This window comes from Nuphar pumila, chromosome 5 (assembly GCF_984573655.1).
Source record: "Nuphar pumila chromosome 5, dmNupPumi1.hap1.1, whole genome shotgun sequence".
Classification (NCBI taxonomy): domain Eukaryota; kingdom Viridiplantae; phylum Streptophyta; class Magnoliopsida; order Nymphaeales; family Nymphaeaceae; genus Nuphar; species Nuphar pumila.
This window is the reverse complement of record NC_143253.1, coordinates 132,798,442-132,825,055: the sequence shown is the minus strand read 5'-3', so window position 1 is coordinate 132,825,055 and position 26,614 is coordinate 132,798,442. Positions and strand designations below refer to the sequence as shown.

The window sequence follows — 26,614 nt, the reverse complement described above, 5'->3', positions numbered from 1 at the left end:
AAAATGACTAGTGCCCCCGTCTTAGCCCTTCCTAATTTTAGCATAGTCTTTGAGGTTGAGTGTGATGCCTCTAAAGTGGGAATTGGTGTAGTCTTGAGTCAGAACCGTAGACTCATTGCTTTCTTTAGTGAGAAGCTGACTCAAGCTAGGTGCCAATACTCCACTTATGATGTTGAGTTTTATGACATGGTACAAGCCCTTCGTTATTGAAGGCATTATCTTATTTATAAGGAGTTTGTCTTGTACACGGATCATGAGGCATTAAAGTATTTTAATAGTCAAAAGAAGTTGAGTGCATGTCATGCCAAGTGGGTTAGTTTCTTGCAAAAGTACATGTTCACTATTCGCCATCAATCAGGTACTCTAAACAAGGTAGCTGACGCACTTAACCGGAAGAATAGTCTTTTGATGACTATGTCAGTGTAGGTCATTGGGTTCGAGCAGTGCAAAGAGTTGTACCCAACAGACCCTGACTTCCAACAGGTCTGGGAGGGGTGCCTCTCCCCGGATAGCACAACTGACCTACGGTTCAGTATACATAATGGTTATCTCTTTCGAGGTAACAAGCTATGTGTGCCTGCTTTCTCTCATAGACTCCAATTGATTTCTGAGTTACATGAAGGGGGACTAGCTGAGCATTTTGGACATGATAAGACGTTCGCTCTGTTAGATGAACGCTACTTTTGGCTAAAAATGCACAAAAATGTTGTCAAGTTCATCCAAAGTTGTTGAGTGTGTCTTGTGTCCAAAGGTCGACGTCAGAATAGTGGTCTGTATACTCCGTTGCCCATCCCAGAGCAGCCTTGGGAACATGTGTCCATGGATTTTATTGTGGGTCCTAGAACCTCACACTATTTTGATTCCATCTTAGTTGTGGTTGACTGATTTTTCAAGATGGCTATCTTTGTCCCTTGTAAGCGAACCACCGATGCCTCGTTAGTAGCATCATACTACTTCAAGGACGTGGCCCACTTTCATGGTTTGCCTCACATGATCACCTCAGATCATGACACTCGCTTTATGAGCCATTTTTGGAAATCGTTATGGGCTTTATTGAAAACCAAGCTCCAGTTCAGCAGTGTATACCACCCACAAACCGATAGTCAAACCGAAGTTGTGAACCGCACCCTAGGAAACTTGCTAAGGAGTAGTTGGAGAGAATGTCAAAACATGGGACCTAGTTTTGCCGCAAGTCGAGTTTGCATATAACAATTCCGTCAATAGGTCTACAGGCAAGTCTCCTTTTCAGGTAGTTTATGAGCGGTCACCAACCCATGTAGTAGATCTAGCACCTGTGTCTTGTATCCTAGACCCATCCTCAGACACATTTGATGCAATTGAGTACATGTATGATATCCACAGACAGGTCCAAGCCAAACTTGTTGAAAACTACGAAGCCTACAAAGCTTTCGTAGACCAAGGTCGTCGAGATGTTCAGTTCCAAGTCAGTCAGTTAGTATGTGTTTACCTGCGTCCTGAGCATTTTCCAGTGGGTACTTATGGCAAGTTGAGCCCTAAGAAATATGACACTTTCAAGATTCTCCAGTGATTGGGCCCGAATGCCTACCTCCTTGAACTGCCTGAAGATTGGCACGTTTCACCTATCTTCAATGTGTCTGATCTATATGCTTACTGTGGAGACAACAATTCGTCGGAGCCAACTTCTTCCCAACTAGGGGAGAATGTTGCAGAGCAGGACCAGATCGGGCCTGTACCGCGTGACCCAGGCATGGCCAGGGAACCTGACTCACAGAGGATGGACGTTTGGACCCAAAAGCTGGATCCGATCGCAGGTAAGGTGACCCGATGCAGGGACGCAACCCTGCGCACCTACTCTAGTCAAGGGAAGGCCCCGATCGTCCCAGATCCATCTGTAGAATGAAGATGCCTCGGGTCCAGGATCGGACCCGAGACCCAAGTTCAGTTGCAACCTTTAAGTAGGTCATTCTAGGGTTGCCTGCGGCAAAGAATATATTGAGAGCCTTCTTTTTTTTTTCATTCATTTTTGCAGCAATCCTTTGTTTTTTTTCATTGCTTCCTTTCTTTCCTATTGTTTATTCTCATTGCTTGTTTCAGTTTCACGTCAGTTTTGGCAGCAGCCTTTTGAATATCTGCATTTATGTTATTTGTCTTGTTGGTCAGTTGTTACAACAGTTTTTTTTCATTTTTCTTGCTAGTTACGTTGTCTTGATTCAGTGTAGCCTTTCTCAATCATTAATAAGCTATTGATCGGATCGATTGATCCGATTCCTTGCGTCAGCATTTCCATTAAGTTATTCGATGCTGCACAACTGTTCGTGCATTGGAGAATCAGTATCAATGTCAGCCCAACATCGGAACAGCGTCCATTCCCTCGCTGCAATCACGATCATCAAGTCGGCATCCTTTAAGTGAAGGATTTTTCGGCTTCCTCACTGCATCACACGGGTTACACATGCTAATTGCAGGTATACCATGAGATGTTCTTTCAAGGCTGTTCAATGTTCACATCTGAGCAATTCATATTTGCTCTGCGCATACCCATGCACTAATGCTACCTGAAACTTTTTTCAATTGACAGGCTGAGTTAGAGCGACCACTGCCAGAGTACAAGAAAGTTACAGGCTATAGCAGCATAGTGAAAAAGAAAATCAATCTTGCCATGAATGATCATAAGCTAGGATTTTCAATTGACTAATTGTCTAGGAATGTAAAAACATTATTTAGAAGAAACAAGCATTGCATATCACCACATCCATTCCTTGAAACCAAAGTGTGGAAGCCAAAGACCTAAAAGTCTCTATAAGTTCTTAAATGCATTGTATAGGATATAATATGGATGTACTTATATACATGCATACATATAACTACATCCATACATTCGTGCATGCATACATAAATACCTACATTATATAAACAAATAAATAATATATATAGGGAAATGAAAACCTACAAAATGGGCATGATGCTAAATGAAGCATGCTATTGGATTTTTTTTTTTTTTTTTGTAGTTCTTAACATACAGATGTGATCTATATGCTTGTTTTTATAGGAATCACTTGGAGCATTTGATTCGGATTCATGGATAGGTTTTTACAAGGTTTAAAAATTAATGGCCTACAATTTGCATAAATTTCCGAGACTCCAAATACCATTTTTTTTCATCCAAAATGTGTGATCCAAGTGTTGATTTCTAGTAAATCAATCACGCTGAACACGCCTATGGAGTCGGAATTTCGAAAAAAAACACTGGGAATCTAATATCATTTTTCATTTACCACAGTGCCCATTTTGTTGGTTTCCATTTCTTTATATATATACCTGCACTCGAGTATTTTGAAATTGTTGCTGCATGGCACCATTCACACCCCCATCATCCATGATATGGCAGTTTCCATTTATTTGGTAGAACCAAGTCCAATCAGATGATTTGAGAATTGACATTATATGTTCTCTAACACCATTTAAAACCTCACAAACTATGATATGCACTGTTCATGTTCTTGTGTTGATTGTGATCTACTCACCTCCCAAATCTTGCAAGGTATAGAGACGTGTTAAAACCAAGTGGAAAGCAACCTTCCATCCACGCTCAATATGCTACACTTTTTGAGTGTGAAAACCAAATAACTAAACAAATCTAACAATACAAGCACACTACAAGCAACACCAAACAACTTTGGGTTTTTTATTTAAAAAAACTTATCTGTTGTGCCGTGCAGCGCTGTTGTGCACAAATGAGGTTATGGAGAATGAGGGAGAGCAAGGGTGTTAAGTAAAGAATTTGTGTGATAAAGCTTGTTCATAATAAGAAACAGAAGCATATTATGTGATTTTGTGATATTTAGGTACATGTTATTTCAAACATGAGAAGCAAAAAATGTGTTCCAATATGGTCATATGATCCTAAATACGGTCCAACAAAAAGCAACCTTTTAAAATTTGTGATGGCACGGTAGAAAATGTAGTTAAATGCTACCGTATTTATGTTTATGTTTATAACAAGCTTAATTGTGGTACTGATTTTTTAATATTAAGGGCCATAACTCAGTGGACACGAGGACACATGACGAGTTGGACTTGCAAGTTCTAATATTTTTCGGAAAAGAAGGCAGTGGAAGCGAAATTTTTGTTAATTTTGCTAATCAATAAGAAACTTTTTTTTTTGTTTTAATATTGAAAAATGTTTGTTTTATTGAAAAAAATCAAAACTAAAAAATCATTAATATAATGCCTTACATGTTACATGTCGGTATCTCTGTCGGCATGTCCAAACGTGTCTGCTCATGTCACCAGGGACACGCCCCCAAAATGGGCGTGCCACTGTGACAGTTATAGCGCTTAGGTAGCTCAAGGTCTTGAAAGGATTGGGTTCAAGACTGGGGCAATGTTGCTTGGATTGGAGCGGTCCTTGGTCTTAAACTGCCCAGTAGATGTTTGAAAAAAAAAATGATGGGCAGTCTGTTTTTGCATTAATCTCTTCAAATTAAGTTCTAACATTATTAGGTTGCTCTTAATTTCTGTTATTGATGTGTCTCTAATATGATTTTCAAGCTTAGTGCTTGGCTGCATTAATGGACACAATTTTGAAGTTTCTTTTAATTGTATCAACCTACAAAATGACTTGATCTTTTTTTGTTTAACCGGGTCACTTAATGGGCCTAGCTCCCTAAAAGGTAAAACTTTAGGTTGAGGACACGGCCACCTGTGATAAAGGAGCCCTCGCGGAAGCAAATTGTTTTGGTGGTTGGGTTTGCTCTGTATAGTAATCAAAGAGCCCTCTCAGGAGTTTTATAGAAAAGTGAATGAATGTGATCGAAAGGCCTTTGAGTTGCTGCAAGCGTGAACCAATGATGAGTTCAGAATCGCAGAATTAGAGATTCTGCAGGACATTAGATGGGAGCTCATCCTTTTGAATTAAAAACTTATCAAATGAACTCTCTTTCTCTCTCATAGTAGTATAGCTGAACATTTGTTTTTTCCCTTTTCATGCATTGCACGAGCACATTACTAGTTTACAGAATGACAGAAACTGGAGATCGAACCCAGGTGCATCATAACATGCCGGTTTGCAGAAGTGGGGGTACTGTTTCTTCTTCTTTAGGATAAGAATGGGATGACTGCTTAACAAGATTGTACAAACACAAAGAACACCTTTACATTTTCTAAGATAACTTGTAGAAAGAAGATGAGACTATACGAGCATAACAGTTCACATGAATGTCCCCATGAAGATGTGACTACAAAAGTTCCCTTGCTTGCCTGATGCTGTACGCTCAAACAGAGAGAGATCAACCACCCCACCCTCAAAACTGACAACGGAGCTGATCATGGCCCTTTTCCTCACCACTAATATCCGACGCAAGCAAGTTTAACTAAGCAGAGGCATCAAACAAAAAATCTTGAGACATAAGTAAATTTGAATAGAAAGAAGCAGCACCAATCTTCAAATTAGAGAGACCTGTATGATTTCAGAGCTGGTGCTTGGGCGCACATAGGCGGCAAGAATACTCATGTGGAAAACCTGGGTTGGTCAAAACATCACATCAAACATATCTCAACATGAAAAGGAAGATGTGGCAAGAACATATCATCACTTATCATAAAACCACAATTTCCGTGAATATCAGGATTCATTTCAGTGAAAATAGCCACAGCCATGATGTTAGGTGATATTTTGCATGTGAAGAGAGCAACTGGTGGACGAGCTATTTAACCAAGAGAACATGCACCAAGAACACAATGCCATTAAATTACAAATCTCTCAAATTGTTGAAATGAGAAACATGTTAAAACAAAGAATTCAAAATCCCCCTATGCCAAATCTCTGGACACAAACTGAGAGAAGGAATTAACTATATTCCCATGTAACTTGCTTCAATGCCCCAACTCCAAAGTAGCCTAGAGAAATTTCAATTTACAACCTCTGGAAATTTATAATGGACAAAAGTTGATGAATGTTTTACATGGGAAGAAGAAATACTCGAAAAATTGTCAGGAACTACTAGGAAATAATTTCCAATAGATAAATTTCACAAGACTAATGGTTTCTGCTAAAACATTTTAAATCCAGCAGAAATATCAAGACACCTTTTTTACTGCATTGCAGAATGCACAAAGTTATCACTGGTATATAAAACGCATGCCTTAAAGTCCAAGAATACTGGAACAGACTTACCAATTCAAAAGTAAAAGCATAGGAAGCTGAAGAAAATATCATCATCAGCAGTGAGATAAGAAGTTTACCCGGAATGGATCACCACGAAGAGACTGCACAAAATGAGCATTTCTTGACCCAACACCCTGTAACAGAACATGGATGCCGGGATCAATTCCATATATTTATTTAACATATTTCTTTCACACTCAGATATTTGCTGGCACATTGTGCTCTGTTGTATGGGAAGGTTTCAACTTAAACTACTAAACATCTCAATCCACAGGAGAAAACAATTTGACACTAACCAGAAAGGTTTCCATGTCATCTTTGCACAACTTATAAAGCACATCAAATTTACAACAGGCTAAGCTGACACCAACTTTAGAAAGCCAAAACTGCCTAAATAAAAATGATATATTCAGCACAATTTTTCTGTCTTTAGGATGAGAAAGTCGAGAAATTGATAATTCTCCTCTGACAATATTTCCAGTTGATTTTTCTTTAGGCTTCATTTTCTTTGAAAGGTTGTTAATGATTATATAAAAAATCCAATTACATCCATGGAGTACTCCAAATACACCAGGCAAGATGGAGCCCTGATCATAGGACATTCATGAAACCTTATGCTAGTTAATATGTTCTGAGGGACTATTATGCATCCCAGTACTGTTAGCCCTATAAAGAGCAGTTGCTCAAATTGAAAGTAACAAAATAAACTCACCTCTAAAGCAATATCCCGTAGCCTTCTGCCTGTCTGCGCACAGCAAACACGGACAACACTTTCCTCACAACTCCCACTTATAATATAGTCACCACCATTCATATAATATGACCTTGTATAATTATGTGCACTCCCCAATGAAGAAATGTCAAGTTTCATATGTAGTCTTCCATCGACAGCCAAATGTTGCCTAACCTGTTTCATAAATGAAGGAAAATTGTAGCTTATCATTCAAAGCACACTGAAAAATATCACCGAATCCGAAAGATATATATTTTCAAAATATCGCCTGTTTTGACAATATCATGATGTTTTTGAGAGATTAACATGACAAATTTTCTTTTAAATTTTCATGGTATATATATTTTCTTCATATTCCTACAAGCTTTTATAGTTCCTAATTTTTATATTTTTTGATATTTTCTCTGATTTTTCCAAAAGCAGAATTTTTAATTTAATGCAACATTTTTTCCCTTGCCAAGAAAAACCCAATACTGAAACTTCTCAAATGTATTCAAAGCATGCTATGTGCTTCAGTGGATTAAATGGTACCTCATTGTCAACAGCTGATGATAGTAAATAACGGTCATCAGGAGAAAAGCAAACCATAACATTTCCTCTGGTGCTGGAGGTTGCATAACATGGATGCAAGGGCTTTTGTCTCAAATCCCACATCTTTATTTCATGGTCAAAAGATGAAGTAGCAAACGTGAAAGGACAGTGGTGGGAAAATTTGACAACATTTATGTGTTCCCTATGCAAATCTTCATATGTTTGCAGCCGCTTTCCACTGCCAATGTCATAGAGTGCCACATGTTTTGTATATCCACTTGCAAGAAAATATTCATCTGTAGAATTAACATGCACAGATGTTAACTGCTCCAATTCTTCAAAAGTACATGTAGTGGGATCTGTTGGGTGAACTCTATCTGAAATTGTTGAACCCATCCGATGAACATCATATAATTGTAGAACACCATTGTCAGAACCAGCAATGAGCTGACAGAAAAATTAGAATTAGAAGAATGATAAGAATCAATGTCATTGAAAGGGCACAACGACAAAATATGAACTCCAACATGTATTTTCAATCATATACAAATTCTTTTTGAAACATAAGCATGCAGGAAACATGGGCCAGCTCACATAAGATACAATGACCATCTCAATCAACACAATAGATCAAATATGAATGTCACAAAGACTTTTTTACCTTTGAAGGGTATCTTTTGAGCCAACAAAGTCCCAGAACACTATTTAATGCTCCAACTGATGGAGCATAACCAACAATTTTACCACTTTCAAGATTGAAAATTACTATCTCCCCATCCAAAGTCCCAAAAACCATAAGACTGGGATCAGATGGATGGTACTCAAACTGCCGTGGACGAAAACTCTTAATGTCGTCTGTCTCAATGATTTTGAACTTGGACATTGGACGAGATAATGGACATACAGCAGAACCAACTTTTGCAGCAGATATTGACCTTGTGAAGGAAACAGAACTCTTGCTGATAGTAGGATATGGTTGGTTCAGTTTGAATGGTCTTTCTCCCCCAGAACTTCCTCCTCTTTCACGCCTCTGCAAAATATTAAAAACATTTTCTTTGCATCTCCTGTTGTAAGGCAAATATTCAAAATGTTGAGAAAATACCAACTTAGCCTTTTCCCTTTCTGCATCCGTGATGCACAAGTTATCTAGAATTTTCAGACGAGGCAATGAAGCAATCATATATTCTCTGTAATGTTTCTCGAAACAAATAGGTGAAGGATGGTGTGATTTATACTTTTTAAGTGCAAGTTCATGTTTCGTCACATTATTCTCAAAACTGGGTCCTTTCTCCAGGCATTGATCATCAACTGCCAGAGTGCAGCAACTTCTAACATTGGATCCAGAATGTACCCTTGTTACACAGTCACAATCACCTAAATGCTCTTTGCTTGTAACATCAAACATATCAATGTCACGAGTGCTATGAATGGCTCCTGTCCTGATTTTTGCATTGGCATCCCCAGTTTCTAAAATGAATTCATCATCCCATGAAGAATGGCTTTCACTTGCCATAGATGGGAAGAAAGATTTATCTGAAAAACTAACAGGACCCATGCTGGAAGTGGGACCATTGTTTGTATTGAAGCTAGTTAATTTAGAATACACATTTGCTAACCTAGATTCCCAGGCACCAGGTCCCTGACAATGAGTGGGAAAATTCAGATCACTTTCATCTGATGATTCTTCACTGGTGCTCTCAATCAAACAATGACCTAAGTATGAATCATCATCAGAAAATGCATCATAAAACATCTCGTCTCTTGTGGGAGATTCTGGGCTTTCAAATATCAAATCCTTTCTGCCACTTGATGGAGTATGCACATATAAATAAGGCCGCAGCTTGACAGGATTATATTCCTCAACCGAAAATGAAGTTTTTCCACCAGGTGATGCAGGACATTGTCCGGTGTCACTGCAACACAAGCAATTCTGGAAACGAAGCTCCTGTAGACTTGGTAACTTTGATAAAGCAGCACTTGTTGTCCAAAGATTAGTTATTCTGGTTTCACACAGAGAGAGCCGCGACAAATTTGGCATACAATTAAAACACTCCTTGGAGAAACTGCTAAGAGTAGTATTGAAGTCTAAATTTAGTGTATGAAGCTGCATAAATTTCCCACTGATGTTCAACTTTCGTGTATGCCAGGAACCTAAGTTCAAGACTTGGCATAACAATACCCCCTGGAAGAGATCCCTGTCAGTGCATATTGAGCCAAGGAAAGAGAACAAGAAATTAATTCAAACAAGCTTTAATACCTTAGGATACTTTCATGTAAACATAAAATCAATTTTGAAGATCATTATACAATTACAACTCTAATAAAGTAAATTCGGCAAATCCATTTTTGTAGAATCAGCAGTGGATTGTAAACTTAACCAGTCTACAAAAATAAAGAGGCACTGCTTCATTAGAAGTGACATTTATCCACTGTGTTTTAAATAATTTATCTAAACAGATGAAGCCATAGTCACCAATATCACCACTAGTTTGAAAATATCGTGATATCATCGGTATTTCATGGTCAGTTGATATTTTCCCGAGATTTTCAAAATGTCTCCAGAACTGAAAAAATATCGTGATATTTTCTGGAGATTTTCCCAAGATTTTTCCGAGATTTTCTCCAGAAGTGAAAATATCATGATACTTTCCGAATATTTTCCCAAGATATTCCCAAGATTAAAAAAAAAAACTTTTTTCACATGCTAAGCATATTAATTCATAAGAAAACCATTAGACATGAAAATTATTGTAATTCAAAATATACAAACTTTCCTACAGTTAATTTTTTGAATTACTGCAGCAAATATACCAACTATACTAGCCAGAGAATCTCATTACATCATGCTCATGTAGACCTTTTTTCTTGATGTCTTGCACAATAAGGTCTGATACATGCAACGTGACTTCTTTTTCATGCACATGTGAAGAAAATATTTCACTTCATCTCAAGTTGTCATATTTTTTACACTTGTAGATACACGAGCAAATGCAGTCTCAAGTATATGATTAAAATGAATGCATAGGCCCTCATGAAACTCAACTCCATATACTACAGGCAAGTGAGAAATTCTTTTTTGCCCATCTGTGGTTTTTATATTGGTTGCACTTGTAGTGCACACTTGCAAATAGTCATTTGGTGGAAAAAACCTATACAAGAGATGACTAAAGCAAGGGAATATGTGTGCACCCACGGTATGCCCAAGCTAAATACATACCAGTGAAGTATTTAGCACTACCATAGTTACTAATGTCATTGCAAGCTAAACAGAATATGCAGATTATATCTAGCACTACCGTACTTACTAATATCATTACAATATAATGTGGAAATTGGAATAATCCACCAAAGTTGGAAGAGTCTGAGCATTAAAATAATCCAAGTTACCAATTTAGCTTTCTCAACTAAATGGTGGCAATGACTTGTGAAGGAACCTGGTGAGTGGTTGGCCAAATGCTTCAGGGTCTCTCAAACAGGCCTTGGTGCTGCAAGTGTAAAAGCAGTTGGAGCAGATGTGGCCTTTGGATGGTCTAGTTTTGTACTTTACTGATCTTTTATGAGATAATATTTTTAGTATTACGCTATGGGAGATTCTCTAACTTTCCTCATGACAATTGGTTTTGTGAGATTATACAAGAGTGTACCCATATTTTCAGCAAGGCATTATCTCAAAGTAGTACAGCAGAAGAAAATTTCGACAACCTAGTGCAGGATCCAATTGACATGTGGCTAATCAAAGGTAGAAATGATGGAACTGAAAATCCTGTTGGTGTTTATGTTCAGTATGTTCCCCTGATCAGTCCTCTGATGAATTGCTACAGGTCTCTGTGACAAATATGGGTGATATTGAAAAGCAAAAAACTAGGATAAAATCGTTTTCATCATTATATCACCATACTTTACGTTTTTAATGGCAAATTTTACAAAAAAATGCATGCAGCTAGCCGTTTTTAGCAATAAGAATTAGTTAAGAGCTAAAGCATTAAATCAATTGTTGCTTTAATATGCTTGCAGAGTTGTTAAGTACCTACGCTTCGAGGCATGAAGTGTACACCTCAGAGGCGAGGTGATGCTTCACGCCTCAAGGCACAACATAGAGGCATAGCCTAAAGGACACACCTTAAGGTGAGGCATTAGCTTCAGTTGCAAGGTCAAACAAAGGGTTGACTGTGTTGCAAAAGCAAAAGACAAAAACCAAAAAATAATGGCAAAGGTGAAAACATAATAAAAGAGGGATCAGGTTCATGCCTTTTCGTCTTTAACCATTATTTTTCCTCTTCTTCAGATTAAGGTCCCTAGTATAGGAAGCAAGTCAAGTGGAGGGCACACACCTGTTAGACCAGTGGCGGGAAGCTACTAGGCTACTAGCAACCATCTCTGTGTGTGTGCATGCTGCTTCATCCGGATTCAAAAGAAAAGCATTGGATTTAACTTATTGTTTATGCATAATTTTATCAACGTATGAGAATAAGTATTTTGCTAAATTAGTGTCTTATTTCTATGTAGGTCTTCATGCAGCAATTACTTATCACAATTAAAGAATGGAAAACAAATTGAATGTTCTCACACCTTTATCGTATCATTTATTTTGATACTAGGTTAGGTTATGTAACTCTTTACTTGCTTCTTTTGTTTTTGTATCATATAGATAGATGTAATTGAAATGAAGTATGCGGAAGAATCAAGAATGCAAATGCATTCACAATGTCCAACAATGGACTTGGCACAAAGGCACACAAAGAGGAAATTCACTAAGGGATAATACAAAAAGGCCTTCAAAAAAGGATAGACTCTTTTTATTAAAAGAGGAGCTCAAAAAGGCTTACAAAGCACAAGGGGGAGTGCCCCTATTTATACACTCAAGGGACCACAAGGGGGCTCCCAATAAAGTCGTTGGGAGCCCCCAACAGTCACATGTGACAGTTGGGGGCCACAACGACTCTACCGCGGGCCCCCCTGTGGCTTAAAATAAAGAAAATAAATAAAAAAGAAAAAGAAAGAAATACAGAAAAAAGAAAAGAAGAAAAATAAATACTCCCATCGGGTATTATGTGAAAAGACCATAATACCCCTATCAAGTATTATGGTGTATTTGAAAGAATATATATATATATGTGTTAACACCCCCCTCAAACTTTACGGAGAGATGACTGAAAGTTTGCCAAGGAGAAATAAGAAGCGGGGAGCAGAAAGCGCTTTAATAAAAAAGTCTGCAAGCTGATATTCGGATGTAACATATGGCAGTGTAACTGTCCCACGGAGATACTCATCACGAACATAGTGACAATCCATTTTTATATATTTGGTCCGCTCATGGAAGGTGTGATTGTTGGCAATATATATGTCACTATTGTTGTCACAACAAAGCTTCGAGGCGCCGAAAATTTCAACTCCCATATCTTGAAGAAGACTTCGAAGCCACACAAGTTTCATTGTAGTAGTTGTCATAGCCGGGTACTCAGCCTCAGTAGAAGATAACAAGACTTTCTGTTGTTTCTTGCATCTCCCAATAATTAGAGAATCTCCTAAAAAGACACAAAAACCAGTAGTTGAGATTCTCTCATTTAGGTTTCCTCCTCAGTCAGCATCAGTATAAGCAAGCAAATTTAATAAAGAGAGTGAGGATATAAATAGCCCTTTAGTTAGAGTGTTTTTTATGTAGCAAATGATCCGAAGAATGACACTCATATGCACAGTTGTAGGAGCATGCTGAAATTGGCTAGTAGAGTGAACAACGCGAGCGATGTCTGGTCTGGTGATAGTCAAATAGGTGAGAGATCCAATGAGTTGTCTGTAGGGTGTAGGATCTTCTAGTGGAACCCCATCCTCCAACCGTAGTTTAGCATTGATAACCTCTGGAGTCTCCACCTTTTTATCATCTGAAATTCTAGATTTGGAACATATATTTGCAACAAGCTTCATCTGTGATAATATATACCCTCGGGAAGAGTATGCAACTTCAATACCAAGAAAATATATGCGAAAACCTAAATCAGACATCAAAATTATCTTTTAACATATTTTTAACATTAATAATACCAATTTCATCATTGCTTGTGATGATCATATCATCAACATAAAGTAAGAGAATTACAATACTATTACCTGCACTTTTAACAAAGAGAGCAGTGCCAGTATAACATGAACGAAATCCCAACTTAATCATAATAGCACTAAATCTATCATACCAAGCCTTAGGAGCTTGTTTAAGACCATATAAAGCTTTTAATAGTTTAAGAGTTTGACTTTGTTCAAGAGTAATTCTCGGCGGAGGATTCATATATACTTCTTCATTTAATTGGCCATTAAGAAAGACATTTTTAACATCTAATTGGAATATAGGTCATTTTTTAGATGATGCTACAAAAATTAGGGTTCTGACACTAGTCATTCGAGCCACTGAGACAAAAGTCTCCTCGTAGTCAATGCCATATTCTTGTGAGTATCCCTTAGCTACTAATCTTGCTTTATAGCGTTCTAAGAAACCATCACTTTTTGTCTTAACTTTGTAAACCCAATGACATCCAATAGCTTTTTTATTTGGAGGAAGTTGAACTGTTTTCCAAGTTTTAGCCTTTTTTAAAGCATCTAGTTCTACCCTCATTGCTTCAATCCAATGTGATATATTTTTTGCTTGATTATAATGAGAGGGCTAATAGTATGGATGTAAGGCTATTAGACAAGCGCTATAATTAGGTGAGAGAGATTCATATCAGACAAACCTATTAGGTGAAATTGATTCTCTAGAGGATCGCCTAAGAGAAGTTTCTTCTAGAGGTTCGTTAAGTCGTGAGAATTTTTCTAAAGCACTAATAGGTTCTTCTTGTTCGCGCCGGGTGTAAACATGGAGATTGTCACCATGAGTTGGTGATACTTCAATATTATGTGTATCTTCACTATTATGTGTATTTTATAATATTTCCGGATGACTTAAAGAGTCATTATTTATATCTTCTAAAAGATCATTTAGAAACATATATTCAATTTTATTTTGTTTGTCTAATATTTCAAATCTGTTCTCATCTTCTAAAAATGTCACATCTTTTGAGACATATAACTTATTGTTTTTATAGTCAAAGCATCTATAACCCTTTTGATTTTCACTATATCCTAAAAATACACATTCAATTGCCTTTGGTGATAATTTATCTCTTTTATGTAAAAGAACAAAACATTTACATCAAAAAATACGAAGACGATTAAAATCGGGTGTCATTTTAAAAAGTTTTTCATAAGGAGAGATGTTATTTAATTTTAAGGACGACATTCGATTGATTAAGTGGAAGTTAAGACGGCTTCGGCCCAAAAATTTTTAGGAATATTTTTAGAAATAAGTAATGATCTAGTGGTTTCTAAAATATGTCTATGTTTTCTTTCCGCTAGACCGTTTTGTTGGGGAGTTCTTAGACATAATCTTTAATGACAAATGCCATGTTGTTTTAAATATATTTGAAATTCATTTGATAAGTATTCTCCACCGGAGTCGGATCTAAGAATGGATATGTGACTTTGAAATTGATTTTGAATTTTTGCACAAAATTCTCTAAAAAAGTTAAAAGACTTCCGATTTAAGATTAAGAAAATAAAACCATACATATCTAGTATAATCATCAATAAACGTCACATAGTATGAATAACCACCTTTAGATAGAACCGGAAATGGTCCCCACACATCCGAATGCACCAATTCAAAAGGTCTTGTTGAAATAAAGGTTCTCGTAGGAAATAAAATGGACTTTATTTTTCCAAAAATGCAATCTTTGCAATTGATATCTTTTTTTCTACAAAATTTGTTTTCAAAAGAAAAAATATACATTTTAGAGTAACTTGTAATGAGATATGCGGAAAAACAAAGAGTGCTATAAGCACTTACAATGTCCACCAATGGACAAACAAAAGAGATGACACCCAAATCCACAAAGGGACAACACAACATAAAAATATAAATGTCTCTTATTGAAAAGAGAGAGAGCTCTCAAGAGTGAAGAATACAAGAGGGGTTCACCCCTATATATACAAAAAGAAAGAGAGTGAGGGGTGTCCTTATGTCCTTAAAAGAAGAGCCACAAAGGGGGCTCCCCATGGAGTCGTTGGGAGCCCCCAACGGTCACAAATGTGACCGTTGGGGGCCCCATCGACTCAATGGTGGGGTTATGTGGGTAAAAAAACAAAAGAAAAAAGAAAAAAGAAAGTGCAAAAAATAAATACAAAAAAGAGGAAAATAACAAGTACTCCTATCGGGTATATATAAATATATATATAAATAAATAAATATATATATATATAAATATATATATTACATGTATTTTAACATAACTTGGATGTCCAAGTATTTTGTGCCATGTTTCAATACTTTTATCTTGGACATAAGTACAAAAAGAGTTTGTAGGGAGCGTCAAGTGATCTATATAGTAAAGATCTCCCTTTCTATGGCCTTGCCCAATCCGCTTTCTGGACTGGAGATCATATACAAAGCACCCTTGAGATGAAAAAGATATTTCACATCCATGGTCGGCAATTTGGGAAACGAAAAAAAGGTTGAGGTTTAGTCTAGGAACTATTCTTACTTTTGGAACAAAGAAATTTCGGAAATTTTTAGGATCTAGAGTTCCAATGCCATTTATTTTGAGAAAAGTTCCATCGACCGTAGAGACACAAGATATTTTTGAATTGGTGTATACATTGGTTAAAGCACTTTCATGGGGAGTCATGTGAAAAGAAGCTCCGGAATCTAAAATCCAAGAATACGTACCAGGAAGTGACGAAGAGGCAATGACGGCACCGGAGGTGGAGGAAGTAGCCTTTAAGATTTGTTGGAGAGCTATGGACATTTGTCCAAGTGTGTCTTTGAGATCCTTGCTTTTGCCTTCATCTTATTTAGTGGAGGATTCCTCAACGGAAGCCACCTTAGGCTTAAAAGTCTCATTCAATTTTGGGCATGCAGGTTTGATATGTCCCGACTCATAACAATGATGACATATAATCATCTTTCTTCCACCATTCCCTTGTTTTCCAAAATGGGGAGGTTTGTAGGTCTTAACATGATTGCTGGGTTTAGATACAACAAGAACTTCACCCACACTTTTACTCATGCCATGCCGAGTCTCTTCTTGAGTAATTTCAGCAATGACATCCTCTAATGGAGGAAGAGTGAATCTATGAAGGAGTGAGAATCTTACTTGTTCAAATTCGGGATAAAGCCCAAATAAAAATTGAAACAATCTATCTTGTTCCATTTGTTTTTGTCTAAGCTCTACATCCTCCATAGCCACCCATTTAGGCTCTAAAAGAGTCAATTCATCCCAATAAAGGGTTTAAAGCACTATTGTAATCTTGGATGCTCATATCCCCTTGTTTCGCAGTTCTAACTTTCTATTGTAAAAAATAGGCCCTTGCAAGATCTTTTTGGGTATACATACCCTTCATAAAAAACCAAGCTTCATTGGCCCGACTAAATTTTACAATATTTGCACATACCTTGAGTTCAACGTTGTTCATAAACCATTCTAGGATTTTTGCATGGTTGCTTTCCCAATCCTCCATTTGTCGTTGATGGTCTTCAATTGCTTTGAGGCAAGCATCTCCCTCAAGAGTCTTTTCTTGACCTCCTTCAATCTTTGTGAGCTTAAGTTGGGGTTCCGGAACGATCTCCATTATATAACCCCAAAGCTTCTTTCCTTTGAGATTATTTTCCATTGCGAATGCCCACATCATGTAGTTCTTTTCATTGAGCTTGAATGATAGGTCGATCTTGGTCTCCATTGCTTTAACAAGAAGACTCTTTTTATTACAAAAAGGCTACACATAAAAATGATAGACTCTTTTTATTAAAAGAGGAGCTTAAAAAGGCTTACAAAGCACAAGGGTGAGTGCCCCTATTTATACACTCAAGGGACCACAACGGGGCTCCCAATAGAGTTATTGGGAGCCCCCAATGACTCTATGGTGGGCCCCCCTATGTGACTTAAAATAAAGAAAATAAATAAAAAAGAAAAAGAAAGAAATACAGAAAAAAGAAAAGAAGAAAAATAAATACCCTTATCGGGTATTATGTGAAAAGACCATAACACCCCTATCAGGTATTATGGTGTATTTGAAGGAATATATATATATATATAATGTATGTATGTATGTATGTATCGATACATATGTTAACAGTAATTTCTAATTCTTCTATATTCTTTTTTACCTTCTTGCATATTATTTACGATAAAATGTTGGGTTATTTGCTTATTTTTCATTTTATTTTGTATTTGCTTGTTTTTCTTGTATGGCATTTTTAATGGTTGTGACCAGAGTTACCGGAAGCGCCTAGCTAAAAGGGGAAGCGCGCTTCCCCGAAGCGCGCTTCGGAAGCGCGAAACGTCGCGCTTCCGAAGCGTGGGGGGAAGCGTCCCCCTTTTTTGGGAAGCGCGTTTCCCTTTAATGGGGGACGCGCTTCCCTTTAATGGGAAGCACGCTTCCCATCACGCTTCCCCCACGCTTCCCCCTCGCTTCCCCCACGCTTCCCCCTCGCTTCCCTTGTTTTTTTTTTAATTTTTTTGTATTTTTTATTTTTTATTTTTATTTTTTTCGCTTCCCCCTCGCTTCCGAGACGCTTCCTAGGTCGCTTCCGAGACGCTTCCTAGGTCGCTTCCGAGACACTTCCCGAATCGCTCCTAAGTGGTCCCACGCTTCCCCGCTTCCTAAGATTTTGAAAGTGCCTCGCTTCCCGCTTCCCGTATCGCTTCCCGCTCCCGCTTCCTCAACTGGCAACCATGGTTGTGACCAAGGTTGCCAAACTAGGAAGCGGAAGCGGAAGCGGGAAACGATACAGGAAGTGAAAGCGAGAAGTGATGCATTTAAAAATATATAGGAAGCGGGAAGCGAGGAATAAAAAAAAAAGAAATATAAGAATTGAATGAGAATCAAAATAAAACACAAATAAAAAATAAAATAAAAGTGACTAATATTAAATTTCATGATTTTTTAGTGTAAGAATTTAATTTTTAACAAAATCTAAAAATTATGACTACCAATTTAGCGCAAGCACATGGAAGTGAGTGAGAAGAGTCAGAGAAAACACATAAAAACATGAAAAGTTGAGTAAGAGAACATATAATAAGAATAAATGAAGCTTGTGGAAAGCATAAGAGAAGCGTGGGGGAATCGAGGTTTTCATCAAGTTTCAAAAGCGAGGAGTATCGCGCTTTCGAAGAGAGTTTTCGGGAAGCGAGCTTCCCACCTATCTAAGAAGCTTCCGGTAACTCTGGTTGTGACACACTTCAATGCCTCAATACATGTGCTTTGCCTCCCCTCAACACTTTTAACAACCTTTATGATTGGTTTACCAATTATTATTATTATTTTTTGAAAGGCAAGCTGGGGTTAGGCAGACCCATACCAGTTATACAACTATACAATTGAGTTTTGAACCTGCAATGTCCCAACACAAGGTGACGTGCACTAGCTGCTCCTACCAGTCAAGCGGAGCCCCCGTTGGTACTAATTGATTTGTTACCTCTCTCTCACACTCATTGATTACTCATTAAGACCACAAGATGGGTTTCCAAAAAAAAAAATGGAAAATGGTAAGAAAGGAAAAAATCTTCCTAAAATGAAGTTTTTTTTCATAGTTGGCAAACCCAGTGATTCGACTCAGGAATCGTCCAATTCGGATAAGATCGTCTAATAACTGGGCCACTGATCCAGCTCAAACTTGTTTTAGCTAGGCGTGAATTGACTATAAATCTCCCGACTCGGCAACTCGTTGAGTCATTCTTGAATTGGACGATTCAGGACTGATACATGACCAATCGATTATGACCCGATTCATCGGGTAGAACCGGTATTTGTACCAGTTCATTCCAAGATGAACCAGTTTTAATGTATAAAAGTGGGTCGACTGAGTTGACTCTTCTTCTCCTTCCCCATTTTTCGAAGACGAACCTTCTTCCCCTCCTCTCTATTTTTCAGCAACCCTCTTTCTGTCAACAACCACCGACGACTATCAACAACCTTCAACGACCACCGACAACCAAACTCTCTCTCTCTCTCTCTCTCTCTACAAGACAACCTCTGAGAGGCGAGCTCATGAGAGGAGATGCACGATGCACACTTTTTTTTCCATACTATTGGGGGTTTCCCTATATCGCAGTGTGTACAATGCACACTTTTGGTGTTTTTCACCACGTTGTGTACCATGTGTGTGTGTGCAGTGTGGAATTGTGTGGAATGCGAACAACAAATAAAGTAATAAACCCCACATTTAGGGGTTTTTCGCCTTTCTTTTCTTTGTAATTATTAAGTATGCACTATGCAGGTTGCAGTGCATACTTAATAATTATGCATTATGTGTTAATTGCAATTTATGATTTTTAATTTTTAATGTATAATACTGTTAGAAGTTATTAGAACTTAGAAAGGTAGTGATTACTAGTTTACTTGTTTTATCTCTACCTGTGTAGCTTAATTATTAATATTCATTTCACAATTTTCATTATTGTTCTTATGTATGTGGCTATGTGTAGTTATGAAGCTTATTTATTTTTTATGCCGATATTTTTTAGTTTTTGTTCTTTGATGCTTTGATTTAGTGAATTTGCTGATTGGAGTTTGATTATTTGCATTCACATTGTAGAAAACATAAAAAAACAGTAAAAAAATTTTAGGTCCTAACCCGTCCGAGTTACCGAGTTGACCCGCTGACCCGCGAGTCAAGGGTCGAGCAATCCGAGCTCGAGTCACGGGTATGCTAACTATGCTTTTTTTTGGATAATCTAAGGGAAAAAGCTCCCCATAACCAACCACACACTGACTGACCTTTGGTTGATAAAACCCTTGAGCTCTCCCTTGTCCACCAAGGGGTACACCCAACTTTGACCTTGTGGCAAGGAACTCAAGCTACATGTTTTGAACTTGTGATGTTTCGTCAACTTTGGTGACATTCACAAGTTGCCCCTACAAGATGAGTGGAGCCCTTGTGGACTTCCTAAAATGAAGCTTCGGAAAGTGGAACTTAATTTCTTTTAATTAGAGTTTTGAAATAAACCTTTAATGGTATCTAGGATTATTTTCTTTTTCCAATTTCACCATATTTATTTTAAATTGTAATTTAATTAATGTTAGCAGAGATTTTCCCAAAAGAATAACATGAGAACAATAATATTTTTTAAATCATACGAGACAAGCACAAACGATAATTCCCATTTTAAACTTTTGTCACTACGCTACAGGGTAAAGCTAGATATGGCAGGTTTGCTATCAAATCTAAATCTACTTATGCAAGATGTATTCCTTGGCCAACACCTTAGCAGCCAAGTCTCTGTGGCTATATGACCCTTCCCTCAATAAAGACTTTGCTTAGCTGGTAATTTGGGGCAACATTCCAACTTGCAACAATCTGCAGTATGCAACAGAAATTGTTCTGTATGTATGCCTGGGATGCTCTTTGGCACTCTCCATAATCTTGCATGGAACTTGATGGTCGGCCTTATGCCTCTTTTTGGAGATTGAAGAACAAGAGTTGTGGCAAAGGAAGATGGCCTCAAAAAAGAAGAATGGATCAAAATGTGATGATGGTCATTCAAATCTACCCAGTGATTGTTCTAGCTGGAATGGAATGTAAGGGCATTCAAGGGGTATTTTGGGCCTGCTCTTGATCTTGAACAACTTTAATGACGACATCAAGTCCAAGTGGCATCACCTGGATGATGGAAGATCAGAGCTGGATTGTGTACCCTTTGATTGTGAAACTTGCAATCTCTGTTAGGATGACCGCGCATAATTACTTTCTTGCTCACCTTTTATTTTTCTTTGTAATTTAACATGTTTCTTGTTATAAAAGTATAAAATACAAAACTTAGGCATAGCATCACAACAAAGAAAATTAACGTCATGTATGCCAAACACAGACGTAGAGAGCAGCATCACTACAAACAGCGATATGTTACAGTTTGGTAAGTTGAATGAGGAGACTTGAAAGTAGAAATTCAATAGGGACACAAAGAGCTATAGAATTGCTATAGATTTAACAAGAGATAGAAAGAAACAGAACTTCAAAAGCTAACAGAGCCGATCTCAGTTAGAAGACTCAAGGCCTAAGGATAAAGTTGACAAATATAAAAACTCAAGATTTTTAAAAATAGGTGGAAAATCACATACAGTTAAAACAGAGAAACAAATAACTTTCAGTGCATAACTTGACAAGGAGAGTAAATTAATACATTGATTAACAAGGTAAATAAAGCATGTGCATATGCACATGAGCACGTGCATGCACACATGAAAATCTAATGCAAAAAATTAAGCCAAGATGCTTAACATTTACCCACAATGTAAAAATTTCACCTCCAAGGGAAGAGAATAAAATATGGAGACCATTAGAAAGAGACAAGTTCAATGTCATTTTGGCTTGCTTCAAATAAGTTTCTGAACAAACAAAATGGGGAATACAATGTCACAGGATAAAATAGAGCAATTATGGCTGCATACCTCATAAAGTTTTTGCCACATGAAACATCCTCCAGATCGACTATCCGGACCTTTTGTCCAACCAAACGAATGAGAGACAAAATAAACTTTTGATCGGAAAGTGCACAAGGTGTATTGTGAAGGAAATCAACTGCCTCAATCTCAGACAAGTCAATTACAGAAAACACGTCAATAAGAGACAGAATATCGGATTCCTTCATCTGGTCCAAAAATACCTCAAAGCAACACACCTCCTTGAGGGATTTCAGAACTTTCGCCTGGAAAAACAAGGTAAATGATTTAAACAAAAGGTTCCAAATCCTTTTCTTGTAATTCAAAAGGACAATACAAATAACCAGGACACAATGCAATAGAAACATCTCAACTACATGTTAATGACAGATAAACAATCACCGACGACCAGACAATGACCAATAGGTTGTTGCTATTGAACAAACACCTCTCAACTGGTGTATCCAAGATAGAAATTTGATGGTTTCATGTCAGCAGCAGCATCATATAAATTATAAACACTGGGAAATTGCTAATGATTGTACCATTAAAAATAAATTATTTAGGAAAGATCATTCATACAGATTTAAAATGTGGCAAGATGAACAAAAGACTAAATCAGTCAACTCTTCAGAGGATGCATCATCATTTTTTACTTTCTTCAAAATGCAGAAGGCCTAATAAGGAAAAAACATTATCCAGCAACCACAACAGAGAAATGTCACAAATTAAGTTCTAAACGAGCCACTGTCCCTCACTTCCTTGAAAAGAGAAATTCCTTTTAGGTGTAACTAGAATTGGTAATATTGGCATCCTAACTCAGGTGGAACTTGAGTTCCATCTAGATGGTGGATTCAAGTACATGTATAATACATTGATATGCCACAAAAATTTGTGAATTATCACTGCAAAATTCCCTGTCAATATTTTGCTTTTTAGATTACAACGCCCATAATTAAGTTCCACAAAATGCAGCATTTTCAACCACATCTCAAGAACTATCCCTCTCTCCTCCCCCCCTTTATATATATATATATATATATATATATATAGAAACACACACACGCGTGCAAGACCTAACCCACCAATTCCTTCCTATCTTCTGCACAGCCTTCACTGACCAAAGCATCACTTTCATCTCTCCACCTCCTTGTTGCCAGTTGCCACAAGGAATCATCCATTTTCCGCATCACCACCATGTCCACCAACACTACCAAGAAACTAAACATGCAATAACAGAAATATATATATATATATATATATATATATATATATATATATATATATATATATATATATATATATAATGTACATGAAAAACACTTGTTAACAAAGTGAACATGGATAAACAGGAAGATGGGTGAAAACAATAACATGCCCAAAACAAAATATGACAAAAGCAATGTTTGTGCAAACTTATAAATGACCAACCAATATTAAGTCAAAAAGGCTAACCTTAAGAAATCCAAATAAAATGGAAGGGTTGGGTTGCAAATCTTCTTTCTTGCATGCAATGAGATACCTGGTAATGCAGCCAAGAACAAAATAAGTCAGAAAGCCAATAAAATTAGAGGGAACTTTAGATATCAATAAAATTGCATGAAACATGGAATACCTAGCGATGATAACTTCTAAATGATCACATAGTACATACAGTAATGCAGAAGTCATTCATATCCTAAAAGGTTCCTCTTTTCTTTTTTCTTCATCTAAAAAGGGTTAAACAAATTAACTGGCCCTTCATATCAAAAGCAGAAGGAAAAACTAGTAACACCACCAATATTCTCCTATTCAAAACGAACATACAGCCCAAAGTGGAGGCTCTGGGTTCTGTAAAAGATGGTGCTCCTAAAATACAACATGAAAGCAAACAATCATTCATGTTGTTCATGTACCTGGTCGGTACCAGATATAATGCATAAAGCCAGCAAATGCTACTCAATGTCCAATAACCAAAAAGCAAATGCAACTTAAAAGAATAGAGAAAGATATAACCATGATTTTGATGGGAAACTAAGAATATTTTAATAACATAACCATATGGTGTCCCTACTCAAAAAGATACTAGACATTAATGGACCATGTGCTCTAACATCCACTTCAGTCCATGATCTGATGGCTGCTGTGGAAGATACTAGAAATATCAGAATATCAGTATATCATCCAAATTTTATTTACCGCTATAGCCTTCAGAAGCCAGAAAAGGTCAGGAGCCAACTGTGTGGAAGGACAGTAGTTGCTGATTTCAACTCTGTGTTTCATTTTAAAATTAAACATGTTATGGTTGCTTGCAATTATGATTGATACATTAACCTGATTTGACCATCACCTTATCACATATTACATTCCACATATAAACTATTTGCAAAGTCCTGGTCATTGCATAAGATCAGTTTATTGTTTGGTAAATTCCCAAAAAGATATATAATATAGATGCATTATGTATAATTTTCACTCCACATCTGTTATTATTTCAACATGCGCGCTTGTACTTCTCCACTTTCATAGGTTTTTTCTTCAGTTCTTGCAGAAGGCCATTTTCACCTAAGTACATGAATAAAAGAAGTTGTTCTGCGCATTTCTCCAAATAAACATCCAAGGCCTCCTCTTCGTGATAGCATCATATGTCTCTCATGCACAATATACCACACATTTGAGAAAAGAAGAAAATAACAACAAAGATAGTTAAGCATGATCACACAGATTATCAAGCACGATCTAGCAAACTTCTAAACTATATGATCTCAAATAAATCCTTAAAACAGACGGTCATAACCGTCACAACGGACCAAGAGCCCTAGAAATATACCCTGGACAATTCTCGCTTAATTCCTAGTGGCTCCTCCATCAGTGTTTTCATCATCTAAAAGTTTCCAGCATATTTAGGGTACGCAAAAACATTATTGTGCTTATTTGATTATGAACATGCTTAGTTCACCACAGAGAATAGCACCGCTCACCTACTGCTATGCATTTCATTTCCTCCAGATATATGATCCTCCGTGTCATCTTAATCTCATACAAATCATGAAAATTGAATTCATACCAATTATGTAAAGAGAACTACAAGACTACATCATCTTAAAACTTACAAAAATTGAAGAAGGAAAAGGAATCCAATATACAGATTATTAGCATATAACATCAACCAATTCCAGCAACAAACACGCATGACCGACTTTTACAACACCCATCAATAAAAAAGAAAGAATCCATGAACAAAATTGGTACCACACCAACAAGTTGATCTCTTCACCAGAGAACCAGAGATCCTACCAAATACAATTTTTCACCACAACCACCACCCGAAAAACAATGCAAAACATTAACACAAAAGAAAAAAAAAGAACACCATCTTCCAGAAAACACTCCAATCAACAATTCACGCTCCTCCAAGGAGACCTCACGAAAAGGCAACCACCACCAAAATCCCAACCAAAAGGATAGGAAAAGAAACGCCATACCTTGACTCCAAACAACAAATACCAATAGCCATCAATCTTCCTATTGCGTTCAACACTTCTGCAAGACACCAACAAATGAAAACTACGAATTCAAAGCAGAAGAGTATCAGAAGGATTAGAACCCCTCCAGGGGTGGATAAGATTGGATGGTTGGTGGAAAGAAGAAGAAATCATGGAAAATGATTGACATTATGAAGAGGCGTGCATTATATATCCAAAGAGCGGATACATCCAGGCCATGGTACGAAAAATCTCACGGATTTCACTCTCCTTTGGTAAAATCCACGGACACAGTCCATAACCGCTGTCTAAACGACCAAAATCCAAGTTACTTTTGATTCTTTTTTTTTTGTCTCCTTAGTCCTTACTACGGGCGGGCATGTTATATCTCGGCCTGCCGGGCTTTAAGTGCGGCTCGGCCGGAGTAATGGGCCCGGAGAAGTCCTGATTCTTAACGGGTTCCGGTTTGAAACGCAGCCCATGGCCGGACTCAATAGCCCAACGGATCATTGTGAAGCAGTCCGAGTTTGGCCCAGCCCGACCCAAATTCATTTGTAAATATTAAGAATTAACAAATTGTCAACTTCTCACACCCAATTAATTATCTTTCTAATTTTCATAAAATTAATGCAACTGATTAGGTAAATAATGATAGTTACTAAATAAATATGCAAAAGTTAATTTTTAAAATTTTTATATTATTAAAAAAATAATAAATAACTTAAGCCCACCAGGCCAGGTCAGCCCGACCAGGCTCGACCCACATATGATAAACGGATTTTGCCCCGGTATCTATTGGGTTCGAGCCTAAAACCTTGGCCCAAACCCAGCCTATGGCGGGCCGGGTCGGCTTGGCCCATCAGGCCGCCCAGTCCATTGCCCACCCCTACTAATGCTTGTTTAAAGTGTCATCAAATGAGGCCAGTATTTAGAGTCGGATGGGAAAAAGTTAATGTGAAGTCGAACCCGACCAAGTAATCCATATATTTTATGAAAAATGATTGTATTATTCTTAAAAATGATGCTGTTTTACAGAATAGCTGCAAGACATCGTAATATTCTTCAAATACCAACCACTATTTTGTTGAATATGAGGGTATTTTTTAAGATTTTACCCTTCCGTTAAATCATAAAACAACAAAACTCATCACTCAAGTGAAATTGAGATTCTTCTATACAGTTTTAGTGAAACTCACTATTTTTGCGAAACTCATCGACGACAAAACTAAGATGCGCTTATATACAGTATTAGTGAAACTCACCATTCAAGCGAAA

The 26,614-nt window shown here is 37.3% G+C and overlaps 1 protein-coding gene across 3 annotated transcripts; it reads right to left on the bottom strand.

Annotated features, from left to right (window-relative positions):
* Positions 1–4,889: 4,889 nt before the first annotated feature.
* On the bottom strand, positions 4,890–25,719 carry LOC149838802 (protein DWD HYPERSENSITIVE TO UV-B 1-like). 3 transcript variants are annotated; one of them, XM_090006810.1, is made up of 9 exons: positions 25,340–25,719; positions 23,331–23,397; positions 21,885–22,141; positions 8,074–9,607; positions 7,413–7,859; positions 6,861–7,055; positions 6,226–6,282; positions 5,441–5,503; positions 4,890–5,354 (listed from the first exon to the last, which is right to left on the bottom strand). In XM_090006810.1, the coding sequence occupies exons 1-9, from the start codon at positions 25,369–25,371 to the stop codon at positions 5,286–5,288; spliced, it is 2,721 nt and encodes a 906-aa protein (XP_089862936.1). In that variant the 5' UTR covers positions 25,372–25,719; the 3' UTR covers positions 4,890–5,285. The 3 variants fall into 3 exon arrangements, with proteins under 3 accessions (XP_089862936.1, XP_089862938.1, XP_089862939.1); XM_090006812.1 differs by lacking the exon at positions 6,226–6,282 and having other exon boundaries at positions 25,340–25,718; XM_090006813.1 differs by lacking the exons at positions 23,331–23,397; positions 25,340–25,719 and having other exon boundaries at positions 8,074–9,594; positions 21,885–22,038.
* Positions 25,720–26,614: the final 895 nt, after the last annotated feature.

What these genes read in the sequence shown, in the direction of transcription:
- LOC149838802 (XM_090006810.1), bottom strand. Translation starts at nt 25,371, where the DNA reads ATGGCTATTGGTATTTGTTGTTTGGAGTCAAG. An exon ending in ATTTGTTGTTTGGAGTCAAG is followed by an intron (nt 23,398 to 25,339) that starts GTATGGCGTTTC and finishes CTGCATTACCAG; the next exon opens with GTATCTCATTGCATGCAAGA. An exon ending in TCAAAAGATACCCTTCAAAG is followed by an intron (nt 7,860 to 8,073) that starts GTAAAAAAGTCT and finishes TTTTTCTGTCAG; the next exon opens with CTCATTGCTGGTTCTGACAA.